This window comes from Larus michahellis, chromosome 7, assembly GCF_964199755.1.
Source record: "Larus michahellis chromosome 7, bLarMic1.1, whole genome shotgun sequence".
Classification (NCBI taxonomy): domain Eukaryota; kingdom Metazoa; phylum Chordata; class Aves; order Charadriiformes; family Laridae; genus Larus; species Larus michahellis.
Window position 1 is genome coordinate 33,162,568 of NC_133902.1, and position 22,413 is coordinate 33,184,980.

The 22,413-nt window shown below is 38.4% G+C and overlaps 1 protein-coding gene across 3 annotated transcripts in view; it reads left to right on the plus strand.

Annotated features, from left to right (window-relative positions):
• The window catches only part of PDE11A (phosphodiesterase 11A), a 142,604-nt gene that overhangs the window by 16,917 nt on the left and 103,274 nt on the right, over positions 1-22,413 (plus strand). For all 3 annotated transcript variants that reach the window (XR_012588385.1, XM_074595209.1, XM_074595210.1), the window contains exon 2: positions 1,675-1,833. Coding sequence is in view for 2 of the 3 variants with exons in the window: in XM_074595209.1 (XP_074451310.1) it covers positions 1,675-1,833 (159 nt within the window). In the remaining variant the exon portion in view is untranslated. The remainder of the gene's footprint in view (positions 1-1,674; positions 1,834-22,413) is intronic.

Here is a 22,413-nt window from a genome sequence, read left to right on the forward strand (position 1 = left end):
ATAAACAAAAACACAAATATGCTTGCAAAATTCTTGAATAAATGATTGCTACTTGCCATGTAAAGCTTAAGGGTAAACTTTTATTGTGGAGATTCAGTTGCTCTGTTCTGTTAACACTAATGAGTTGTATAGTTAAATTTGCCCCTTAGAGCACTACAGATTAATGGAAAAAATGCTCTGGTCGATGTGTAGTACACTTTAGGAATTTCATACTACCCAGATATTTGCCCGCACATTTTCAGCCTGCTGCACAATGATTTAGTTGGATGTTAGTATTGTGATACAGTCTCCATTAAATCTTCCATTGTTTCATAGTTTATGTAGTGTTTAACAAACATAAATTTATAGGTGTTGCAACTTCATGTAGCATTTCTGTCTGAAACTGATTCTTCCTGGTATTTGTCATGTACTAGTTATGGTGGTATAATCTATAACTTACAATGTGCAAGACAATTCAGAAGCTGTTTTGTTTGGTGTGGATATCAGGCAGTAAAGAGTAAGTACAGATCAGTAAAGCAACCCGTACATAAGCTCACCTCGATCGCTGACTGAACTGCCATAAACTTCTGAAAAATAGGTAAAGATTTAGGACGAATATATAGTGTCATGCTGGTATGCTCCCTATTTTACATTGAAGTCCTAATTCTGCATCTGTCCGTGCTGTATACAGCCAACAGACACCCTTGCACCATTCCTGGTGTAAACATCATGATTTTGTAGCCAGAGATAGTCTAGAAATTAGTACCTACCAATCTGTGTGGCTCACTGTCCTCTGCATTCTCAATTAAGGTGGCATAGCACTCGTTGCGGCTTGTTATCCTTTCATACAAAACTCCAACGTCTGCATGCTTCACACACACACAATTAAAAGATACATCTGGTGAACTGCAAACAGCTCTTGCCTTAGTGTGTGGCTCCGAGGAGCTCAGGGCTTTCAGCAGTGCCTGCAAGGGCCTTGTGGTTACCCACAGCTTCACTGGTAGAAAAGTTTATTGGGAACAATATAGAGAGACAGCGAGCAAGCATTAGCAGTTAAGATTGAAGAAACTGAAAACTGCCTGTGAACATGTGGTGGGCCAGAACCAGGCCACAGTTTCAGCCACTGATAGTTTCCTTACCTGTGTTGAAAGCTGTGGGCAAGGTGGGTCTGACTGTCTATGGCCAGTGCCGAGGCCTGTGCTGCTGTCATGGAGCTGTGGAGGACGCTCTGCTTACAGATGGCCCCAGAGCCACCACAGAAGGCACAGTCATGGTGCTGAGTTGTGGGTGTAAGGAGCTTGTGCTTTGTCAAAGCCCTAAGTGGGTTATGCATTCCCTTTATCACATTTTTTTCTCTTCTCATATTATGTTCCCCGTATGTTTAATTTGTCTTCGTTTTCCATGTTCTCCTGGTAGCCACTATGGTAGTGATCCTTTAGGTAGGTCATTCTTCTAATTGAGGTATAAATGTGGGACTTCAGTGAATACAATTATGTAATGGTACACCTTGTACTGATCCTCTGAGAAAACTACTAGTATCTTAACTGAGGAAAAACAGCTGATAAAGAATGGGGTAATAACAATGAAGCAACAACATAACACTGCTGAAAATACTATATATGACATTAAGAAAATAAAGTTCTTTGCCTTAGATGTATGACATGCATGGTAATGCTTCCTTATTTTCTTTTGAAGGATCGACGCTTTAATGACGAGATCGACAAACTGACTGGATACAAGACAAAGTCACTCTTGTGCATGCCTATAAGAAACAGTGATGGAGAGATTATTGGTGTTGCCCAAGCAATAAATAAGACTCCTGGAGGTGCCCCTTTTTCTGACGATGATGAAAAAGTAAGATTACCTTCTGTATTTTTTTTAAAAATTCCTTTTGTAACTCACTGGACTCTTATTCTAAAGATACTTAATCCAGATAAGTAAATGGTACAGCTCTTGTGTTAATGGCATTTTCTTTTTAGAAAAGCTTAACATAAAATGTGCATTTTTGTTGTTCTTAATATAAAACATGTATCTGTTCTGTAAATATGGAAGATCTTGTGGCTGAAACTTCAACTTAATGGTCTCTAAATCTTACATAGACTTTTTTCATGTAGTAGATCTTGATAGGAGGACTTTTTTATTTTTGAAAACTTATCTGTAAGAATAAGTTCATGGGGGAAAACTATCACAGAGACACTCCTAAGCTTGCTAACTTTAAAAATCACCATCTTCTCAGTTATGTAAATGCTTGTAGTGTATGCAAAAGAAACTTTATTTTAGAGGAGATAATGCATATACAACTTCATGCTATTCTAAAATATATCAGACTTGGCAATGCGCATGAAAGGACAAAGAGGGCAGGAAGGGCACTAGGTGCATATATGAAATGAAATTTGGAGAGTCAAGTGAGCTCAAAAGGCAGGAGAACAGAGGGAGCCACAAGGAGGGAACTTGAATTAAAGAAGTGAGGAAAACAGACGCATACCACTGAGTGTGGAGGAAAAATGTGCATAAAGCCAAAGGATGACTGGGGAAAAGAATGGTAGAGGGCAGCAAGCTGGGGAGGAACAGAACAACAAATCTCTCTGCCCAGGAGAGTGAAATGGAATCTCCTTCAGGCATATAATAAGGAAATACAAATAGTATTGAATCTCATTTTTGTGGAACTGTAGTTAGTCTTTGTCCCCGAAAGTTCTTTATGTTGATTTGAAAGCAGTCAATATTTGATGCAGAGCCATTGTTGGTGTATTACATACATGTTGACATGTCTGCGCTATGACAAAAAGGTGTTAAGTAATGCCTGCTGGAAGGGGAAAATCCTGTCTCATTGGTTCATCTAAATAGATGGAGATGATTTTTAAAATCAAGATAGCTTGACATGAAGGAAATGCATTCTGAAGCTAAACAAACAGTGGCTTATAAAGGCTGTGAAATATTGAATAAATCAAACTCTTTTTCCATAGAAGCCATAGTAATTGTATTTTTGAGTACTTCTTGAAGTCGCTATTACACTGTTATTTTTACTTGTTATATACTTACAGCAATACTTTTAGAGCGTTGTGCGTAACCTTCTTACAGTTTGAAACAACTGGTGAGAATAAGAATATAAATCTTTATATGATTAGTGTCTGTTAATAGCATCATACTCTAGTTCGTTGTGTAGTGAAAGTAATTAAAAATGGATTGCCTCTTTGAAATTTCAGTATTAGAAGGAACCTTTTGCAGTCCAGGCGGGAAAATCTTTGCTAACTGGAAATATTAATAAGTGGGTGCATTGAAGTTGAGAGAGAGTAAAAAGGAGTACTGATTATTTTTACACCTTGTATTGGTTATCAGGTATCTTCCAATAGAAATTTATAAGCAAATATTTCTTTATATTTTTGTTAGATTATTTAACATAGCACAACTCTGCAGCAGTCTGGAGGTCTTTGGAGGTCTTCCAGCAGTTATTCTTAGCAACACCTACTTAGATGTGAAGAACCAGCTTGCCTGCCGTGTACCACTGTTTGCTTTTGGTGCTTTTCCTAAATCTGTTTCAACGCTATATTCTGATCTGATGTGCTCCTGAGCTGCTTGTTAACTTCTTGCTAAGCTTCAAGCTTCAGATTATCACTAAGACTTAGCCATTTGGGTCCAGGATGAAAGACTAGACAATTTTGGATTATAATCTTCTTTAAAGTACATTCAACAAATAAAAGGAGTGGAGGATAAATTAGGCTAAGAGTAAGAAAGCTTATGGTTTGACAGACTAACAATACAGACAGCTCAGCTACCCAGTTACACATGGTACCATAGAGTAAGCTTTTAAAGAACTTTTGAGTGACAACTAACTGTGGCTACTCTTCACACCAACATTATTAGTAATTTTATAAAACTGAAAAATTAATTACAAGAACAATACTCACTGCAGTGTGTATGTACATCCAGCATCATCTCTTGGCAGATGTTTTCTTTTAAACATGTGTTGAGTAACAAGGAAGAAAGTCAGTCATATCTCTGGCAGAATCACCTATTCTAGCACCACATTAAAGACAACTTTTATGTAAGAAGCTTCTAAAAACTTTTTTCCATGAAAATAATTAGCTTTAAATTTCTGTTTCTGCAAGGTGTCAGTGTAACTGATTCTGCGTAGTGATTTACTTTGAATTAAATTACTTTAAAAATAACTCTTAATTTTCAGATGCTGCTTTTTCAGACATCTGAAGTGACCCAGTACTTCTTAAATCGCTTCTTTATATATTATCTAAACGTGTGCAACTGTTAGTTTGCTTGTGAAGTACTCTTGATTCTTGAAAGTCTTGGCTGTTGAATGTTGATTTATTAGCATACAATACAAATCTGGCAGTATATGCTGCAATGGGTAGCCAAATGCAAATTAAACAAAATGAAACCTTGCCTGAATAAACCTTTTTCTTCATTTCTTTTTATTAGTACTCTGTGTCTGTGTAAAGAGAACTCTGTTTAAAATGCAGCCTTTATCATGGATACTATGCTTGATTATCATACATTCAACTAGCAAAATACCTGTGTGTATGTGAGTTGTGCATTACATAAATATATTAATGTAAATATTTGATGCCAATACTGAGGCTGTGGCATTTGCTTCTGTTCAGTGACTGATAAATGTTATTGAACATCAGCAAGTTGCCCATAATTTACTATCTTTATATTATTTTCACTGGTCATAAGCCTGTACGTTAGAACTCTTCAAGAATATATTAAGTGGGTTATCACATGTAGAGTTTATGTTCTCATTAATTTTTTCATAACCATTATCATGCCCTCTAATAGATCTTGTATTTAACGAGGCCTAGCAGTCTGTGTGCTGTTATTTTCAAATCTGTGCTTTTAAGTTTCTTCACCCACTGATAACCTAGAAAGCATGATATACCTCTGGGAAGCAAGAAAGCACACAATTCCAAGAGAACATCCTGCAAGATTAGCAAACAGGTGGTTTTTGTCATAGTATCAGCAAAAGTGGTTGTGAGGAAATGGGGCAAGCGAGTACTGGGAAATCCTTTTCAAAAAAAGAAAAGATCTACCTGTGTATTGAGGTGGTTTGTGCAGAAAAGCCTGATGAGTAGCTAGCAAAAGACTTAAATTCAGCTTTATGTTGATGTTACAATTTCTGACAATTAGCAGCTTCAGAATGGTTAAAAATGAAAATGTAAATTATTCCTCCTTTCCTCCTCTCAAAGAAATGACAGTATCCTTTAAGTCTGACTCTTGTTTGCAAGTATATCCTCTCTTACTGTTGTGAGATGCAATTAAAATAATCTGTTGGGCTAGCTTTTTTTTTTTTTTAAGCTACAAGACTATTGTATAATGAAATGTCACTTGGGGGCACTACTGTCTTGAGTCAATAGGAAACAAAGAATTATGTTTTCAATTAGAATTAAGTAGATGCTAGCATCATTTTTATGTACTCTTAGTTATTTTCAGGAAGTTAAGAGCAAATAAAATATTTAAGATTTGAGGAGTTTTTAATGCTCCCAAGCTGTAACCAAGTTTTTATTTTGCAATATGTATAATGGAGTATTAGACATTAAAGTTTTTCTAGCTTTGTTTTTCATGGCAAACTTTCATCTTTTTCTGTTACCTATCTGACCATGATGATGATAACACAGCATTAATAACGAGTCTAAGTGAATTTTCCACATGTAATGATTGTTTCCCACTGCCAGATTTCTTTTTGGTGTAAGGGATGTTTGAGCCAATTCATTGTTTGAGTGCAGAACTGTACTTGACAGGCACTGGCATGAGAGAAAATGTTTTGTCTCACATTGTGTTTTGTCTCCCCCAACATCAGTGGCTCAGTTGAACAGACTCATTTCAGAGATTTCCAGTTGGATACAAACAATAGTAGAACACCTTATTACTTTTGTGTAGCAGCCATCACTATTGCAGTACACCATGTAGTTCATATTTTTTTGGAAACATAGGCTGGTGATATACTTTTACATGTATTTTGCAAATGAAGACACCAGTTCACCTGCACAGACACAGAGTAGGAAGATTAAAAAACCAAACCCTTGAAAAGAGCTATATACCCGGTGTGCATTCCCAGTACTGTCCTTAAGATTCATTAAAGTATGTATGCTGTTTGCTGGTGAGTCATGCTTGTTCCAGGACTGGTGAGAAACTCAGCCTAACAAGAGCTTGACAGTCTGTAGTTTAGATTACTGTATGCCCTTTAGAGTCTTCTGAGATGCAGTGCCAAAAGAAATCTAATCCTCCATCAGAGAGACTCAACAAACAGCAGCAGCTCCACTGTCACTTAAATGGGTGTCCTGGTTCTCTCTGGCTGTGATGTCCTCCTAGCCTTATAGAAGTGAACTGACTGTGGGAAAACTACCCAGGACAGCCAGCTTGAATTAAATCCTGCTTGGCTTACTGAAAAGCAGTAGTTTGAATGCAGTGAGATCCCTTCTGGGTGCTGCAAGGAAGAACTGGATTTGGTTGTCTGTGCTCTGTGGATTGTTTTATTAAGAAAAAATATCTATCTGTCTCTGTATTCCAGGATTCAGTTGGTGTATGCCTGGTTTGTGGGGGCTTGAAGATATTGTTCTCTTATACTCCAGCACTTCTATTTCTCACATTCCTAATAGCAGTCCTGTGATTCTAAATTGCCCAATTTAACTTGCTTTTCTTGGTCCATATTAGTTAAGGCTTAAATATATTCTATATTTGGTCTACCATAGTGATGAATGATTTGCAGGGATTTTGCTATACCTGCTAATTTGTTTTCTGTGAGTTTTTGTGTGATGGGCTTAGTCATGCTGGTAGGTAGCAATTTCAAAGTTAGTTAGGATGGTTTCTTTATCTTAGGGAAGTAATAAACTGTAAATAAAACTACTAGGGAAGGGAGTGATCCAGAACAGGCAAGCATGTCTGACTGTTGTGAAAATGATGAGCCCAGCTCTACGAATGTGTGGAATTTACAAAAAGTCACATGAAAATTATTTTGATGGGTCCACTGGAAAGGAACATAAGAAACAAATTAGATAAAGACTTTTTCATGTGTCTTGTATATTGCAGTTTGTGATGACCTCCTGCTAACACATCTACCTTGGTTCTCTGAAAATCTGCATGACAGTGAGACTCCAAAAGCTATTATTTAAAATTGGCGTAATCCTCAAAGGTATCGTGTGGCCCTTATGTCACTTACATCCCACTGCAAGAGACAAATGTGCTGAAAGGCGGCAGAAAATAACACAGACATTTGAAGGATGAGGGTGCTGAAGCGCTACAACTATCTGGGAAAACTCTAATGGTCTATTAGGCATAGTTCTTGAAAAGTACATGCTACACAAACCTAAATTAAAATAAATCACAGTAACTTAATTCTCTTGCTGGGAGAGTTTAAAACAATTTGCCACTAGAATATTGGCTTTATCAAGGCAGCTTCACACCGCTGGTTCGCAAACAACAGCACCAAATGACTGCAGTGACGAATATTTGAATGGACTTCTTTCAGTCTTGTATACATTCAGTGATGCTTTCAAGTTAAGCTGAAAGCCTAGACTTCTTTTTAATTACAGAACTCTATAAAATGTGCTTGAAACTTAACAAAAACATCAATACCTCTATCAGTACCTCTGTTTTGAAACTGGCAGTTAATATTTGAATCGGACATCATAATCTCTGAGGTATGGAAACATGTCTAAGATGTGTCTTACAGTGATATTTTAGTGAACTATTTATTTTTTCAAATATAAATGTGTATTTTCCTAGGCTCAGGGGCTACTTTATTACTGTGTGTTTATGGTATGTATTACACTAAATCCTTGATACCACTTTGAGGCCTCTATGTGCTATCATAAAACAAACGAACACATTGTCAGATTTGGCATCAGGAAGGGTTTCTCTACAGAACAGTTCAGTGAAGATTTTAATGTGATTTTTTTTTTTGGTGGGGACTGGGGTTTTGTTCTTGTCTTGTACAATGGTGAGAGTGGGAAAGGCATCTGGATTCTTCTTGCAATTGCCAGCATGGATGTGAACCTGTTGGCTTTTTCCCCATGTTTCTTGTGCTTGTATCTTCTTAAATAATTAATACTGAGAGACTTGTATAAATAAGAGCTCTTGTCTGTAACCTAGACTGTCATTTGGCTAATGTTTGTAGTATTTGACTCAAAGCTCAATAAACTAAATGGAAAGATCCCTGCTGACTTCATGGGCTTTTAAACATCAAACCTCTATCCATTTAGAAATGCATAGGATCATTTCATTAAATGCAGACCCCAAGTCTATTTTATGAAGCTTAAATTCATCTAGGTCAGAGTACTGTAAAGAAATTGGTTAAGGATAGTTTTGGCTTCTGTATGCTTCTACTGGATGCAAACAGGCTCCAATAGTGTGAACACAGTTTGTGGTAGACTATGCAGTTCATTAAACACCTTTCTTAGAGATCTTGATTCACTAGACCTAAAAAAGATTAATTCCTTTTGTGAGCATTCATTGAAAAGTCAGAAAACTGGAGTGGTTGTTACGCCAACACCCACCCCCCCACACCTCTCCGCCCCCAGAACAACAAAGGTCAGAGTCTCCCTCAAGTTAAGTTTATTTTTTTTTTCTAGAAGATGTTTTGTTAGCTGCCTAGAGTCTGAAGTTGCCTCCAAGCTTGAAAAAGGTGATCAGATTTAGAAATGGTAGTCAGTCGTGGAAATTGAGCGATGTAAAGAGCCATGAGACAGAATAAAACTTTCATAATATTTGTTTGATACTTGTGGTTAAAACAATGTGGTTGGCACATGAAAGAACCCTGTATGCATTTCTTCCCATATTTGGCCTCATCTCTGTTCAGCTTTACAAGAACTGCATTGAATCTAATCACAGTACGGGAGCTGCTGTTTTTGCGTACCCAAAGCTATGCATGGGTTATGTTAAATCCATCCAGTAGCTACATTAGATGATCTTTGTGCCTCTTGGATCAACTATTTCAAATAGATCAGAGAATCGCCAAGGTAGTAAAGGTTATTGTAAGGCAGCCTCAGCAACTGACTTAAGATGTTTTTGTCTAAACTACAGACACACAGAGCCCTGTGCCTTTGACAGACTGATGGTAATAGACAGTGCTTTACAGACTGAGTTTTATTAAGGTTTTTTTTACGGTTCTGTTTGTTAGCTTGTGGAAGCAGCCCAATCGATTTCCTAGGAAATCACTACCCTTTTCTTTGGATGTGATGGCACTAAGTATTTGTATCTAATGCAGCATTTGAGAACACACATTACTGCTTTCCTTCATGCTTAATTTAGTCATGTTATCAAAAATTATACTTGCAATGATTACTATTAATTATGTCCCTATTTGACAAAACTCCAGAGGAGTTATGAGGATAAGTGATCCATTAGAGACAGTAATTATGAAGCATTCAGTAGTATCTTGGGTCTAAGTCTTACTAAAAGACCTTTGGGTCTTCCTGCAAATTCTGAAGCATTAAAAATAGCCCTGGAGCTTGTGCTCTATTTTCCCCTTTCATTGGTATTCACAGGGGGTTGCAGCAGGCCTGGAGAAAGGAGTCCCGATCTCCACTGGTCAAACACATGAACAGACTTTACAGGAAGACTGGTAATGCAACAAAATGCGGTGATCATGGGACTCCTTTGCCTTGCCTGCGTGCAGACATACTATGTTCTTCAGTGAGAAGCAGAATAGTGTAAAGTTTTCAGTGGAAGCCCAGAAGTCAAGAATTCTGTGGTACTGATGGCCATTTTCAGACACTTCAGTAACTAGAAACTGTGATGTTAATATTACTTTTACCTTTTTTATTAACGCTGTATTAATAGAATTTTCACTTAACTGCTTTGAATACCAAAACAACAATAATACAAGGGCTCAGGAGGATTAGAACTTCATTTCATCTGTCAGCAGAAAGAAAGCCTGCCACAAAATAGTCTGAGGGCTATATGTGTTTGTGTTACAGTATTGCTCTTAGGTACTGTCTATATAAGGAATTAACTAGAAAAGCTTGTCTTTTTTTCCCTTTCCTGGAGAAAACCATGTTATTACATCACCTAAGGAATAAAGTTTTTACCTTCAGCTGTCTTCCTTTTCTTGGCAAAACTCCCTTAAACCAACTAAATTATTTTGATCAAATGGCTCATTAGAAAAATCTTGTTTGCTTCAAGTGAAACCTGCATTGGGGCCTTGTTACAGACGCATATAAAAGGAAACCTTTCTCGTCGGCAGCTGGTGAAGCCTTCATTTCTGACAATTACTGGAGATGTGCCCTGTGGGCTGGATGGGAGGACTTTGTCCCTAGTGAAGTGTTTTCTGAACTTCTGTCAGTTTGTTCTGTTCTCCATAGCTGTTCTTCATAATAACTTCAAGGCTTGATATACTTTTAGAAAATATCATTTTGCACCTCCTGTGAATTGCTTATCTTTCCTGAAGCAGAATGAAGTGTTCATACAGCAGTTCCTGCCATCAAAAGTATTTCCCACTGGAATAGTGATGCTGAGCCTGTCTGTAGCTATAGGTTACATGATGAGATACTGAAAACTGCTTAGCAAATCACTTTGTTAAAAAATAAGTCAACCTCTGACCTTCAACATGTTATTCCAGGCTTCATGAAAAACCTGTAATTAAACAGTGTTCTGTCATTCTAGCACTGACTCACGGTATGCCCTGGGGCAAATCACTTTACAGTGGTCTCTCTTCTGAAACGTAATTCTAAAAATGAAAATGACATTATGTGGTTCCATATGTACTATCAGACTTTCCATTTTAAGTATTCTTTCTTTATAATAAGGAAATTGTCTTCCCTTTTGTTGAGCTCAGCCTGAGCTTTTGAAGCCTTGTTGAATACTTTCTTTGCATGCAGCAGCTGTAATCTGGACAGATCTGGCAAGAAAACACCAAAGCAATTTCACAAAATCCAGTTTCATCTGTTTGTTTAATAGTCCCAGCTTTACACATAGTATTTCTCATCTCCGTGAAAATTGTGCCACCCTGCTGTCCTTGATTCGTTTGCAAAAGTGTAACTGGTCTATAATTGGTGAACTCCTGACTGTACATTAAAGGGAACTCTGTCCTCCTCCATGCTGTCTTTGCAATTGCCAGCCGGAGAGATCCGTGTCTGCATCCTAGCAGTTGGAGTATGGAAGCATCAGTGTAGTTGTAATGCCTGCTAAGAGTGTATAGGGATGCGTTTACCCCTATATTTGCGAAAGTGGCTGTTTAATTCTGTGGCCACAAATCAATAAAACTCTTGTCCTCTTCTTTCACAGGAACATAAGAAAAGATTGGCCACCTCAGTTGAAAGGTCTGTCTAACCCAGTGGCCTTTCTCTGTCAGCTGCTGAAAGCAAATGCCTGGAATGAAGCAAGCACGGGATGGCATTTCTCTCACGTATTCTACCAGTTTCCTGCGACTTGTAGCACAGGGCCAGAAGGGGTGTGTTTGTATCTAATACCACCCCAGGGATTTTCTACTTATGATTTTATTCAGGCATTTCTCGAAGCAAGACAAGCTTCTAGCTTTCACAACATCCTGCACATTATGTGAAGAAAGGTCACCTGACTTCCATTAATCCCTTGTTTTGCTTTTAGTGAACGCAGTGAAGAGTCATTCCCTATTCATTTTCATGCCAGTTGTTTTGCCCTTAAAGTCTTCAGCCTTTAAAAGCTGTGAAGTTCCCACCTGGAGCAACAGTCTTCCCTGTAGTCAGCTGTTTGCTGTGGCAGAAGGGATGCCTGCTCCCCAGAGCCCTGGGCAGTGTTTCTGGTCTGCTGTGACAGTTGGTACTTTCCCACTCTGGTGAAGTAGAAGTCGCTCGAACCTGTCTTCTCTACACTCTAGTCTGGAAAAAACCCAGGAGTTGCACATTTCTTAGTGTTCTAAAACTGTCAGGTGTGTCTAGAACTGTTTTAGAAAGCCAGGGCAGATCTTCATTGCTTGTTGGCATCTTGATGCCGCTGTGTTAGTGGAAAACTAAAAAAAAAAAAAAGTTCATCACATAGCCTAGCTAGTCTACTTTGCAATTGTTAACTTTAGCAAGAACTATTATTCTTATGAAAGATTCCAGAGCTCCCTGAATCGTTGTGGATGTCAGGAAGTGAAAAAAACCCCTTACAACAAAGCATAAAACCCAGTGAAGCACGATTAACAGTTATTGTGCAGTAAAATTTACATGTTCAGACTAGAGGTGACTAGGTTTATGAAAGCTAAAGTAGTTTAATCAACTAATGATAATGACTTTGAATCTCTCGCCTAGCTGGCAACCACTAAACTAGAGTTAAAACAATCAATATTATGGTGATTTTTTCAGTTGGATTGTTGTTTGAGCTGTCAGAGATAATTGAGCCACATTGTTTGTAATCATGAATGGTGGTCAGAGACAAGGAGATTATGCAGTACGCTTCAGGTAACTCGTAACAGGGTAAGCAAACTGTGTTTAGAAAAATATTTCCTGTGAACAGCATAGTGATACAGGCAGGGGCACCAGGAAGGACACTTCATTTAACAGCGTTTTGTGAAAGCTGTGAGTAAGCACCTTAATTGTCAGTTCAGTCTGTGGGGAACCCTTTTACTTAGAATGTTTATCCACTTACATTTTTAGCGAGACAAAAATATATTTATACTGGTAGCTATCAAGGCTACAGTCTTTGGACTGAACTTGACATGAATTTAACCTCAGTATTAATTTGCTGGCAATTTGCTATCCATGTGGTAGAATGGATAAAAACAAATCTTGTTTTTTTCTTTTCTGCTTTAAAAAAAAAAAAGGCTTTGGCTGTATAAAAACAGACTGGAATTTTGCGATGCTGGTGTCATGGTTACAAGGCAAATTCAATGATAATCACTCTCTGGCATGATAATAGCTCTCTAGTGTTGTGGCATGGTTTTAAACTGGGGGGTGAGTGGAAATGCCCTGGAGCTGTTGCGGATAGGGCCCAGTGTGTAGGGTTGTGTCATGGGGTCCCAAGTATGGGAAGGCACGTGCTGACTGGTGACAGACTTGTGGATATCTGAGAGCTGAGGATGTCGTAGCTCCTGTGTGGTGAGGTGTCAGTGGGATGTCTTGCAGGGACAGCGGGGCCACATGTTGTGGTCTGGGCTGGAGCAGCCCTGCAGACTTGTTCTTCAGAGCAGAATAGCTATGAACATGGTACTGCTTCCTACTGAGGAGAGGAGGAGGAGGCTTTGAAAGAAGGAAGCTTGCCAAGACGTGTTACCATAAACACAATCTGAATTTTCCTTTTCTGTCACACACAGAGGAAAACATGTTTATTGTGGTTAGTGGGGGCTACATACTCACTTTTGTGGTTGCATCACAAAGGTTTATAATCTGCTCTAGCATAGGGTTTCAGGGCATCTCCTTCAACTCGTGTAAAGTCATGAGCTTTTAATCCTGTATGCCCAGAAGTTTCAGTTCTCAGTGATGGCAAAGACTCTTGCTACCCTACTGGACATGCACAGCAGCTGAAGTGTGGCCCCAGTAACACCACCATTGCACGGGCAAACTCTGTTCTCTAGTCTCGTAAAGAATATCAAATCATTCTGAACTTTTAAGAAGTTGGCAAAATACGATAGAGCAGTAGGGATGTGAATGACTTGTAAAAGACAAAGTCTGCCTGCAGAAGTGTTAAACCAGCAGGTTGGCAAGAAGCTTCTCACTAGCACATTAGAGCAACAAAATACTGCATCTAATTGAAGTTTTGGAAAAACATGCCATGTAGAGACTGTAATTTTCCTTATAAGTGGGGAGATGATCTATGTTTTGGTGTGATCTCATGAACATCTGACAAAATCCAACCACCGAGTGATAAACTCAATAGTTGCTGCCAGCCCAAGCAGTTCATATACAAGTGAAAGCATTTTATTTTTCTGAAGTGGGTTTTGGGAAATCTCTGTACACAGGAAGCAGAGGCCATTTCAGTGAGATGTGAAAAGGTGTAAGCCACCATAAGAACCTGTAAGAATGAGCTTGAGCATTTCATGTGCTCAGCTATCAGTCTTATGAGGTTTGAAGTTGCTGCATTGATGTTTACATTTGGAAGAATAAAGGCAGTTGGTTTTTTTCCTGTTCTTTTTTTTTTTTCCCCGAAGCCTATTACAGCTTTTTCACATATTCTTTAAAAATTAGTTTCCATTTTCAGAGTAGAAATAGTGGGGAAAAAATGGTGAGAAAATTGTTTTATAGGCCTCTGTGTTCTATGTATAAGGAGGATTTAATATATGTTAATCAACAAAATGAATACTCCCACTGATCATCTTCCTCACTGATGTAATACTAAACTAGTATGTCCTGAACATTAAAACAAAATACTTCAATTATTGTTTCATCATGTACTTAGTCTTTTTCTTTTAATGAAAACTGAACTAGAGATGAATAATTTTGATTGATTCTAATTTAATTTATTCTAATTTGCATGGCCTTCTGTTTTGCTTCTGCTGTCAGTTTGTGGATTTTATGATAATAGATATGTCAAGCCAGATACTAAGATCTATTTTTGCTTATATAAAAGGATTAATTTAGATGTTAGATGCTTGTGGTAGAATATGATGTTGAAGCTGGAAATACATAACTGTTAAAAATATCCATGAGACGCTGTTTTAAACAGAACCTGCTTTTCTGGGATAGTTCTGTAATTCTGACGTGAAGTTAATCAGGCAGTATGATTTTATGTGAATATGATTATGAAAGCTATGAAAGTGAGTATCAGGAACAATAACCGGAACATTGTGTATCTGGATCCATCTTCTACAGTGGCAGAGTTACAGCAGCAGAACTGTCTTGGTTCTCTTTTTTAATGGAATTATTTTGCATTTACTTTTCTCTCAATATTTGAAATTTTTGAATCAATCCTGCGTTCTGCTTTTTCTGGAGGACAGAGGCAGCAGCTCCTGCTGCTGGGAGTATCTGTTGGCATTCCTAATGGTATGGTTATCCTATCCCTGTTAATTCAGTATTCCCAATGCCAGACTAATCCTCAAATCTGTGGTCTTGTGACTGGTACTGTTGCATTAACCACAGCTGCATACTGATTCCTTATCACTTTCCTTTGCAGTTACTATCGCACAAAAAAACCTGGGAATGGGCTGATTGTAAAATAGCATTCAGAAGCACAGGTAGAATGCTCTCTTTAAGACAGGTTTTTGCATCAGGGAGAGGAGAAGGGGAGGCAGGAAAAGGCACGGCTGGGAGAGCGAAAAGCTGGGGCAGACCCAGGCTGAGGGCACAGCAACAAGCGATGGAGAAAGCATGTGGCATTTCTGCATTTAAGTCCAGCACTTGTGCCACCAGAAAAGGGTTTCACACCCTCTAGTGGCTTGCATTCCTACTTGGTTGTGATGATAATATAAAATTTAATGAACATGTATAACTAGAGTAGTGTATCCCAAAGATAACTTGTGGCTCTCCTTTAGCTTGGTGTTGCTGGTGTTTTTAGTACTTTTTTAGCACTGAAAGATGGTAGCATGTTTTGTAAGTGTTAATTAAATATAAATCCAGTTACCCATCTTCATGCTTCTTCCACGTTTTCTGATAGACATTTGCTCCACATCAGTGCAGCCCAACTTTAGGCAAAGAATGCTACACGTGTTTGCAGCCCTCCATGGTAAACCAGAGCTTTACATTTCTAGGTGAGGGCTGAAACCGTTCAGTGGTCACAGTCACTTTATATAAGTAGCAGCAGCCTGTTCACACTGCCATCAAGTGGATGCAAAGCACCACGGCACCAGCGCTGCCTCTGAAGCTTCTCATCACCTTTTCATTACATCAAAATCTTAATAAACCTAACTTCACTTACTTGCACGTCTGATTCTGACAACACCTGCTGAGGCCTCTCCTTTTTCCCTGCAATACCGAAGAGGCAGAGTTAGTTCTCTAAAACCATGCACTTACATGGGAAGATAAAATTTATTTTTTTTGATCCGTCCGCGACTAACTTACCATATGAGGTTGATTTTGATATCCATATCCTTAGCACATGTGAATAACTGAGACTTCACTTAATGTAGACGGAAGTACTCAAAGATTTAGTAACTGCCAGAACTGAAGTCATATTCACAACTGTATTCAGAGCTTTCTGTGGGTCATGTTTGCTTTATGAGCAATGTTTTGCTATTTCTTTTCCTGTGACTTCGTTGTGCAGACTCAGACCTTATTTGCCTCTCACTTTTCACTGTTGTTCTGAAGGTGACGAGATGATCAGGTCTAAAAATGGACTCGGACACCTTAAAGCAAGATTTTAAGTGTACTGCAGGCATCTTCACTAAAAAATAGTCTTATGGCTACCTGAGAAAAGAAATACCTTGCACATAATAGCTACCTCCTTGTCATCCACAAAGTTATCCAGTGCGTCTGCGTACATTGCTGCTTCAGTATGGCAGTGTCATCAATTATTAAAAATTGAACAACCTTTTCTTTTGTTAAATGCTGAAAGTAGCTGAAATCTTCCAACAAGATAATTTTTTGATTATTTATAGCTTTATCACATTTTAGATGTTTAAGGGGAATGTTTCTGTGCTGATTTTTTCCTTGGGCAGAAACACCTTTGAATTTTGCCTTTTTTCTTTTAATCTACTAAAAATATATTTTTCTCAAGCTATTTTTGAAACTGTTTTCTTTGTCAAGCTCTAGCACACCAAAGTTCTAGAAAGCAAGCCTTGCCACTTGGCTGTGAGCTGGGATACGCATGGCCAGATACATGTCACAGGTGCTGTGAGGAGCCCAACACTGTCCATGTGGTTTAAAACAAAAAAAATAATTGATTTTTTTTTTAAATTGCATCCTCAGAACTTTTTCATTCTGCTTTTTAGTTTATGGCTTATTCTACAGCACTCTCATTTATTTTTTTTTTCCCCTCGAACTTCAACAGTTGTATTGTCCTTTTTGCAATAGGCAGTGTACCTCGGTGCCGTACACGAAGCCTGTCTTCCCTCAGTGTGTTCCTTTTTTCTTATCCTGTTGCTATCCTTTTGCTAATGTCTGTTTTCTCCCTATGCTTTGTGCAGATAGGTGCATCTGTGAAAGGGAAAAGAGTCTCAATAGATGAGCTGTTTGGTAGAGCTCAGCACGTATCACTTCTCACTCAGACGGTGGTAGAAAAGGTAATTCCATAAAATCTTTCAGCATGTTGAAACGACTACTAGATTTCAGACCAATGAAAATTGATACTGGAGGTTTTCACAGACTGGCACTGTTTGTCGTACAGCATCGTACGTCTCCACTTGATATTAGTAGAAAAGAATACAAGGATGTAGAATATCCTATGTCGTCACTAAATTGTTTGCCGATAGGAACAACTAAGTTTACTTATTTCTGTAAACTAAGTTTACTTAGTTGCATAGCTGAGTTGTATACTCTTGAATATGCAAGGAGAAGGAATGTGATGTGGAGAAGAAAGGAGAAAGGGGAGAAAAAAACAACAACCCCAAAGAACCAACAAACCAACCCTGATATCAACGGAGCTTTGTATACAGGGAAACATTTAATTGTTGAAAAGTTGTCTTGAAATAATAGACAAAGCCTCAGGCATTTTAGTAAGATAATGTTTGCTTTCACATCCCCCTTTTCAGAGGCAAAATTGGCAATAACTTTAATTCAGTTCAGTCTTGTAAATTTGGTTAGGCTACAAATGTGTCTTAATTTTTCTTCTTGTTGTCTGTTGGTCAGTACTAATACTTTCAGGAGGCATTTGCCAGGATGTTAAGTGCGAAAATACTTCAGGGTAGTTCGTTCTTTGAACCTGAGTTTTAAGAAACTTCTAACATATCTTGGGTTTTGACCTCTCCTCTTTCAGACGCAGTGATCTGCGGCAGTTAGTGTTCAGACAAGTGGTAACAAGCTTTCATGCAAGCTTATTAAACTGCAGGAAACCACCTCTTCACTCTCACTTTTTGGATGTAGCTGGCAGCTTTGATTACCAGAACATTAATGCCTTTTCCAGAGCCCCAGATTTGGTTTTTTGTGTTGTAAAGATGAGAACGCCTCCTGCCCTAGATTAAATTGTGTGGGTCGTGGGAAAGTCTATGAGAGGGAGGGAGATTAAATAGTCAAAAAGAGACAATCCATAAAACAAAGAGATAGATTGGTCTGCTTAACTAGGTTGTCCAAGTGCTGTGGGATATTATATCAGCTTAAAAGAGAAAAATAAAAGGTAATAGTTCTGATATGGAAGCTAATGTGTTTTTAAGACCCTTAAGTCTTTTTTTGTTTAAATGATTTAAACTGTTTAGCAGATACTACCAATACTGTATTTGTTTTTCAGGTAGAAATGAAAATAACGCCATTTATTTCTTGGTTAGAGTCCCTAGTTTATCCTATATTGTTTCTTAAGTTTCTTAACTTTCTAAACTATTGTTATTAGCCGCTATCTCTCCTCCTGCAGAAGACTGCTGCAGGGAGATCCTGAAGTTAATTCTGTGTTTAGATGTAATCGCTGTGTCTATATGGGATTCCTAGCTGGCTCTTGAATGCCAGAAAGTGCTCTAGGTAAAATATACTCTAGATAAAATTAACCAGTTAACTAAAAACATGGAATCCGGGGTTTGAGCCTTAGCGTTGGTTTAACCATGGCAGCACCCAGATTGGGGTCTGACATGGGGGTGCAAAGCTTCATTTCTAGGCAGCGCAGCTCCTTTGTGGGTGCTCACTGTGTGCAAGTTCCAAGCCGAACCTGTAAGTGAAGATACAATGTGTTTTGCATCATCATTTCTATGTGCTGCTCTTGAACGGTCCTAAACTAAGTATGTTGTGATTTCTCCTTAGGAAATTGTAAGTAATACATTGAACGACTTAGGCGAATTTTTACATTCTCTCAAGAGAATAACAGGAGTAGTAATTCTAATGAGAAAACTTTCAAGGCAAGTGTTACGGAGACGATGAATCCTTGGCTTTTATAGGCACATTGCAGATTTATCTTTTTTGAAAGTGTCTGCCTTTATTTCATGTGTCCATACGTTATTAATGTTTTTTTTAACTTAGAAGACCCGCTCATGGGCCCAAGACCCCAGTACAGCAGGTGCTGTACAGGCAGCGAGCAGGAGGCAAGAGATGGTAGGAAGTATTACAAAAATGACAGCTGGGATGTTGTAAATACATGTCTGCTGACCTTTTAGTAGGCTTCTGCAGACCTTTTGGACACTTTGAGGGAATTTAATTTTTGTGCTTTATAAATTTTTCAGCTGAAAGTAGGCCAAAAAAAAAAGGAACATCAAGTGAAGAAGAAAAATCACATAATAGTAGTCACAGTCAAGAAACTGCAGGAGTGGCAAATTGTTCACCTCTAAGAGCTACACTTGGTTTGCAGATTGGGCTGGCTCAGGTAATCACAGGGTAGTAGCATTAGACCAAAAGTTGGATCTAGTCTTTCCAGGGACAGAATGATAGATAGATACCTCTGTTTGCCACATTTGCATTAATGCAGTTGTATGTTAGTGGTTACAATACAGTAGAAGGGTCCTGATACAATGTTCAAGATTCCTGTCTATCAAAAACATACTATGTGTTTTCCTTATGATTTAATACGTTTAAAAAAAAAAAAAAAAAACCAACCAAACAACAAAACACCCAAAAAATACTTTGGAATACTTTGTTTTTTCTGAGCAGGTTCCATAAATTCTGTTTTGTTCCCAGTTAATATTTTTTGGATCATCATTCTTCAATATACCTTTCTTTCTTGTACTCCTTTTGACATACTATATAGCTATTCATCATAGGCACTAGGTCTCCCAGAGCACAGACATAGATTCACACGGAGAAAGTTTTTCCTTCCTATTCTTTTGGCAGGAAATTTTCCTTCACTCTGGACAAATACAACTGAATTCTTTTATAAAAGGAAAAAAAGGCATTATTGATGAATTATGCTCTGTTAGGAGTATTATTAAAACGTAGTAGCAAATATTACTCAGTGCTGCACAGGCATAGCAATACAAACCCTGCTGGTGATAACAGGAACCCAGGGTTAAATCCATATACATTATTTCAAGAAGCTTTCAGTATTATCTTCTACTGTCATTTGTTTTCCTTTACTGCGTGGTTTTTTGAAACAGATTTTTGCATTTTTTTAAATTAGTGAAGGGAATAGGTATACCCCTATTGCGTTGTTAATAAAGCTGTAATAAATAAGTAGCATTAAAATTACGTTCAAGATATCATGCAGCTGAGAGTCATACAATGCACCAGACTTGTTGGGGGACAAGGTTTTATAGGTGGTTGTAATCCTTGATTATAAATGGTCTACTTACTTGTAACTTACACTGACTTGAGAGCATACCAAGCACAGTTTGGTTCAAATCTGCAGTCCTTATCTGGCAGAAGCATTATAAGGAGAGCCCAGCCCTGGAGGTAGAGGAACCAGGGGTTGTTTTAAATTTTCAAGATTGGTTGGTACTCTGGAGGTCACTGCAATGTTTAGTAGACATTAGAATAGTCCAGCTCAGCAAGTCTAATTTATTGTAGCTTCTCTGGGCTGTTTCTGCAGTCTGCAAGAGCTCCAAATGCCACCTTGCACTCTGTGCTACTGTCCTATCCACTTATGCGTACGGTTCTCACCCATTTATGTCTGATTTCCACCTATATGCATCTTCTGCTATGACTTAGGGAGAAGAGGAGGTGTCAGTGTTCTCCTGAGTCGGGACTGGGGAGGAGAGGGTCAGAATTTGTCCCCTTAAACTAAAAATCTATCTTTTAATTCTCTGTGTGTCTTTTAATGCTATTGAATTAGGACCCTGATTGTATTTTGTATTACACAGGATAACACAAACAGTTGGGTTCAATACCATCAGCCGATTGTATTAGCAACTGTATGAATGGGCAGCAGCTCACATCCAAACAGTTCTCAGACTCTTAGATTATAGACTTCACGCAGCTGGAAGTAAATGAATGTGGTGTTCTGCAGTATAGTTGAAATCACGGGACTTTTTATGTAAGATGACTCACACCGTAAACACAGGGAGACAATCACAACACTCTTCTTTTTCATATCTAAAACAAGGAGAGTGCTTTTCCTTTAATTTGTTAATGGAATAGTAAGTGCGTTATAAATGTGCATACTGGTATTGTCAAATGTTGGGCTAAACCTTCTTAAAGTCAGTAGCGTTAATCACTGAGCTCTTCATTTATTGATAGCCACGTGAAGCAATTGAGCTTCTTTATGGAACATAATGCCCAAGTCAGCAGATGTCCCCAGACTGATGTGTGCTTGTCACAGCCCAAAACAGAGGTGCTTATGTGGTACATGCCTGTGTAAGCAGAAATAAGAGGGGTTTGTGAGCACATACTAGTGAGAAGTAGCAGAGCCCTGAGTAAATGGGGAAGAAAGTTTTTGTCTGAAGTCTTAACTTAAAGAGGGTTAACACTTAAAGTAAAAAAAAAAAAAAACAAACAAACCTCTCATTTTCTGCTTACCTCAATGCGATGAAACTTAATACACTCCTTATATAAAATAACATGGCTTCAGAGCAATATTTGCTTCCTTAATCTACTTCTGCTTTTAATGAAACCAACTTGCAGTCACCATTGAGCTAAATGGGCCTAAAAAGAGAGGGCATCACTGCATAATATTCAGTAATTCTTCGTGATCAGAAGTAGCTCCTTCTCAATGAAACAAGTTGTCTCCCAACTCATGTGTCTGAAGAGTTTCCCCACACCCTTACAGAAATTGCAGAAGTGTTTGTGGTAGCCATTCATGACCTGACTTCTGCCTTCAGAAATCCAAAAAGCATAAGATGACTTGTTGCTGCCCTTTCACATTTCTCTTGCATTTATGGGAACACACAACATAAGCACAAAGTATCAGTTTGCTACTGGTACTGTTCACATCGTCTGCCCTCATACAGTGTGTGGGAAGAGAAATATTATTTTTTTTTCATAAATAAGAACTATAAATTCAAGTGCAGCTTGCCTGTTGTTTTTTTTTCCCCAAGAATGTAAATGGATGCTGAACACATCAGCAGGAAATTGATTTTTAAATTCAAAATTAACCTTCATGGGTATTTATTTTTGTATTTATTGCAGTCAGTCTGCTAGCTGTACTGTAGCTGCTGGTAATAAGTCAAGCCTGTTTAGTTATGGTAGGAAGCGTAACATTTGTCATCACATAAACACATGCTTGCAGGATGACTGTGAAAGTCTGTTTTCAGTATGCTTGTCCACATATTGGGTGAAGTTCTGGCATGGAAACCCATGGTTTCCGTTTCCTTTGCCTTTATGGCACTTCATTTACCAGCTGTTATCATCTGATCATAGTATGTCTTTATGGAGACATCTCCTCCCAAGGAGACCGAAGAGCAGCGTCACTGCTACCCCGAGTCCCAGAGAAGGGAAATGTTAATGCTCCTTCTCAGCTGCAGGACAAGGAGAAGGTCTGGCACTTCTGAAGCCAGAGGCTGTGATCCACAGTGGTAACTAACACAGAAAACAAGCAATGCTTGTCCGGTGCCTCGGCTGTTCCTCAGTACAGAACAACTGTAGGAGAAAAGAA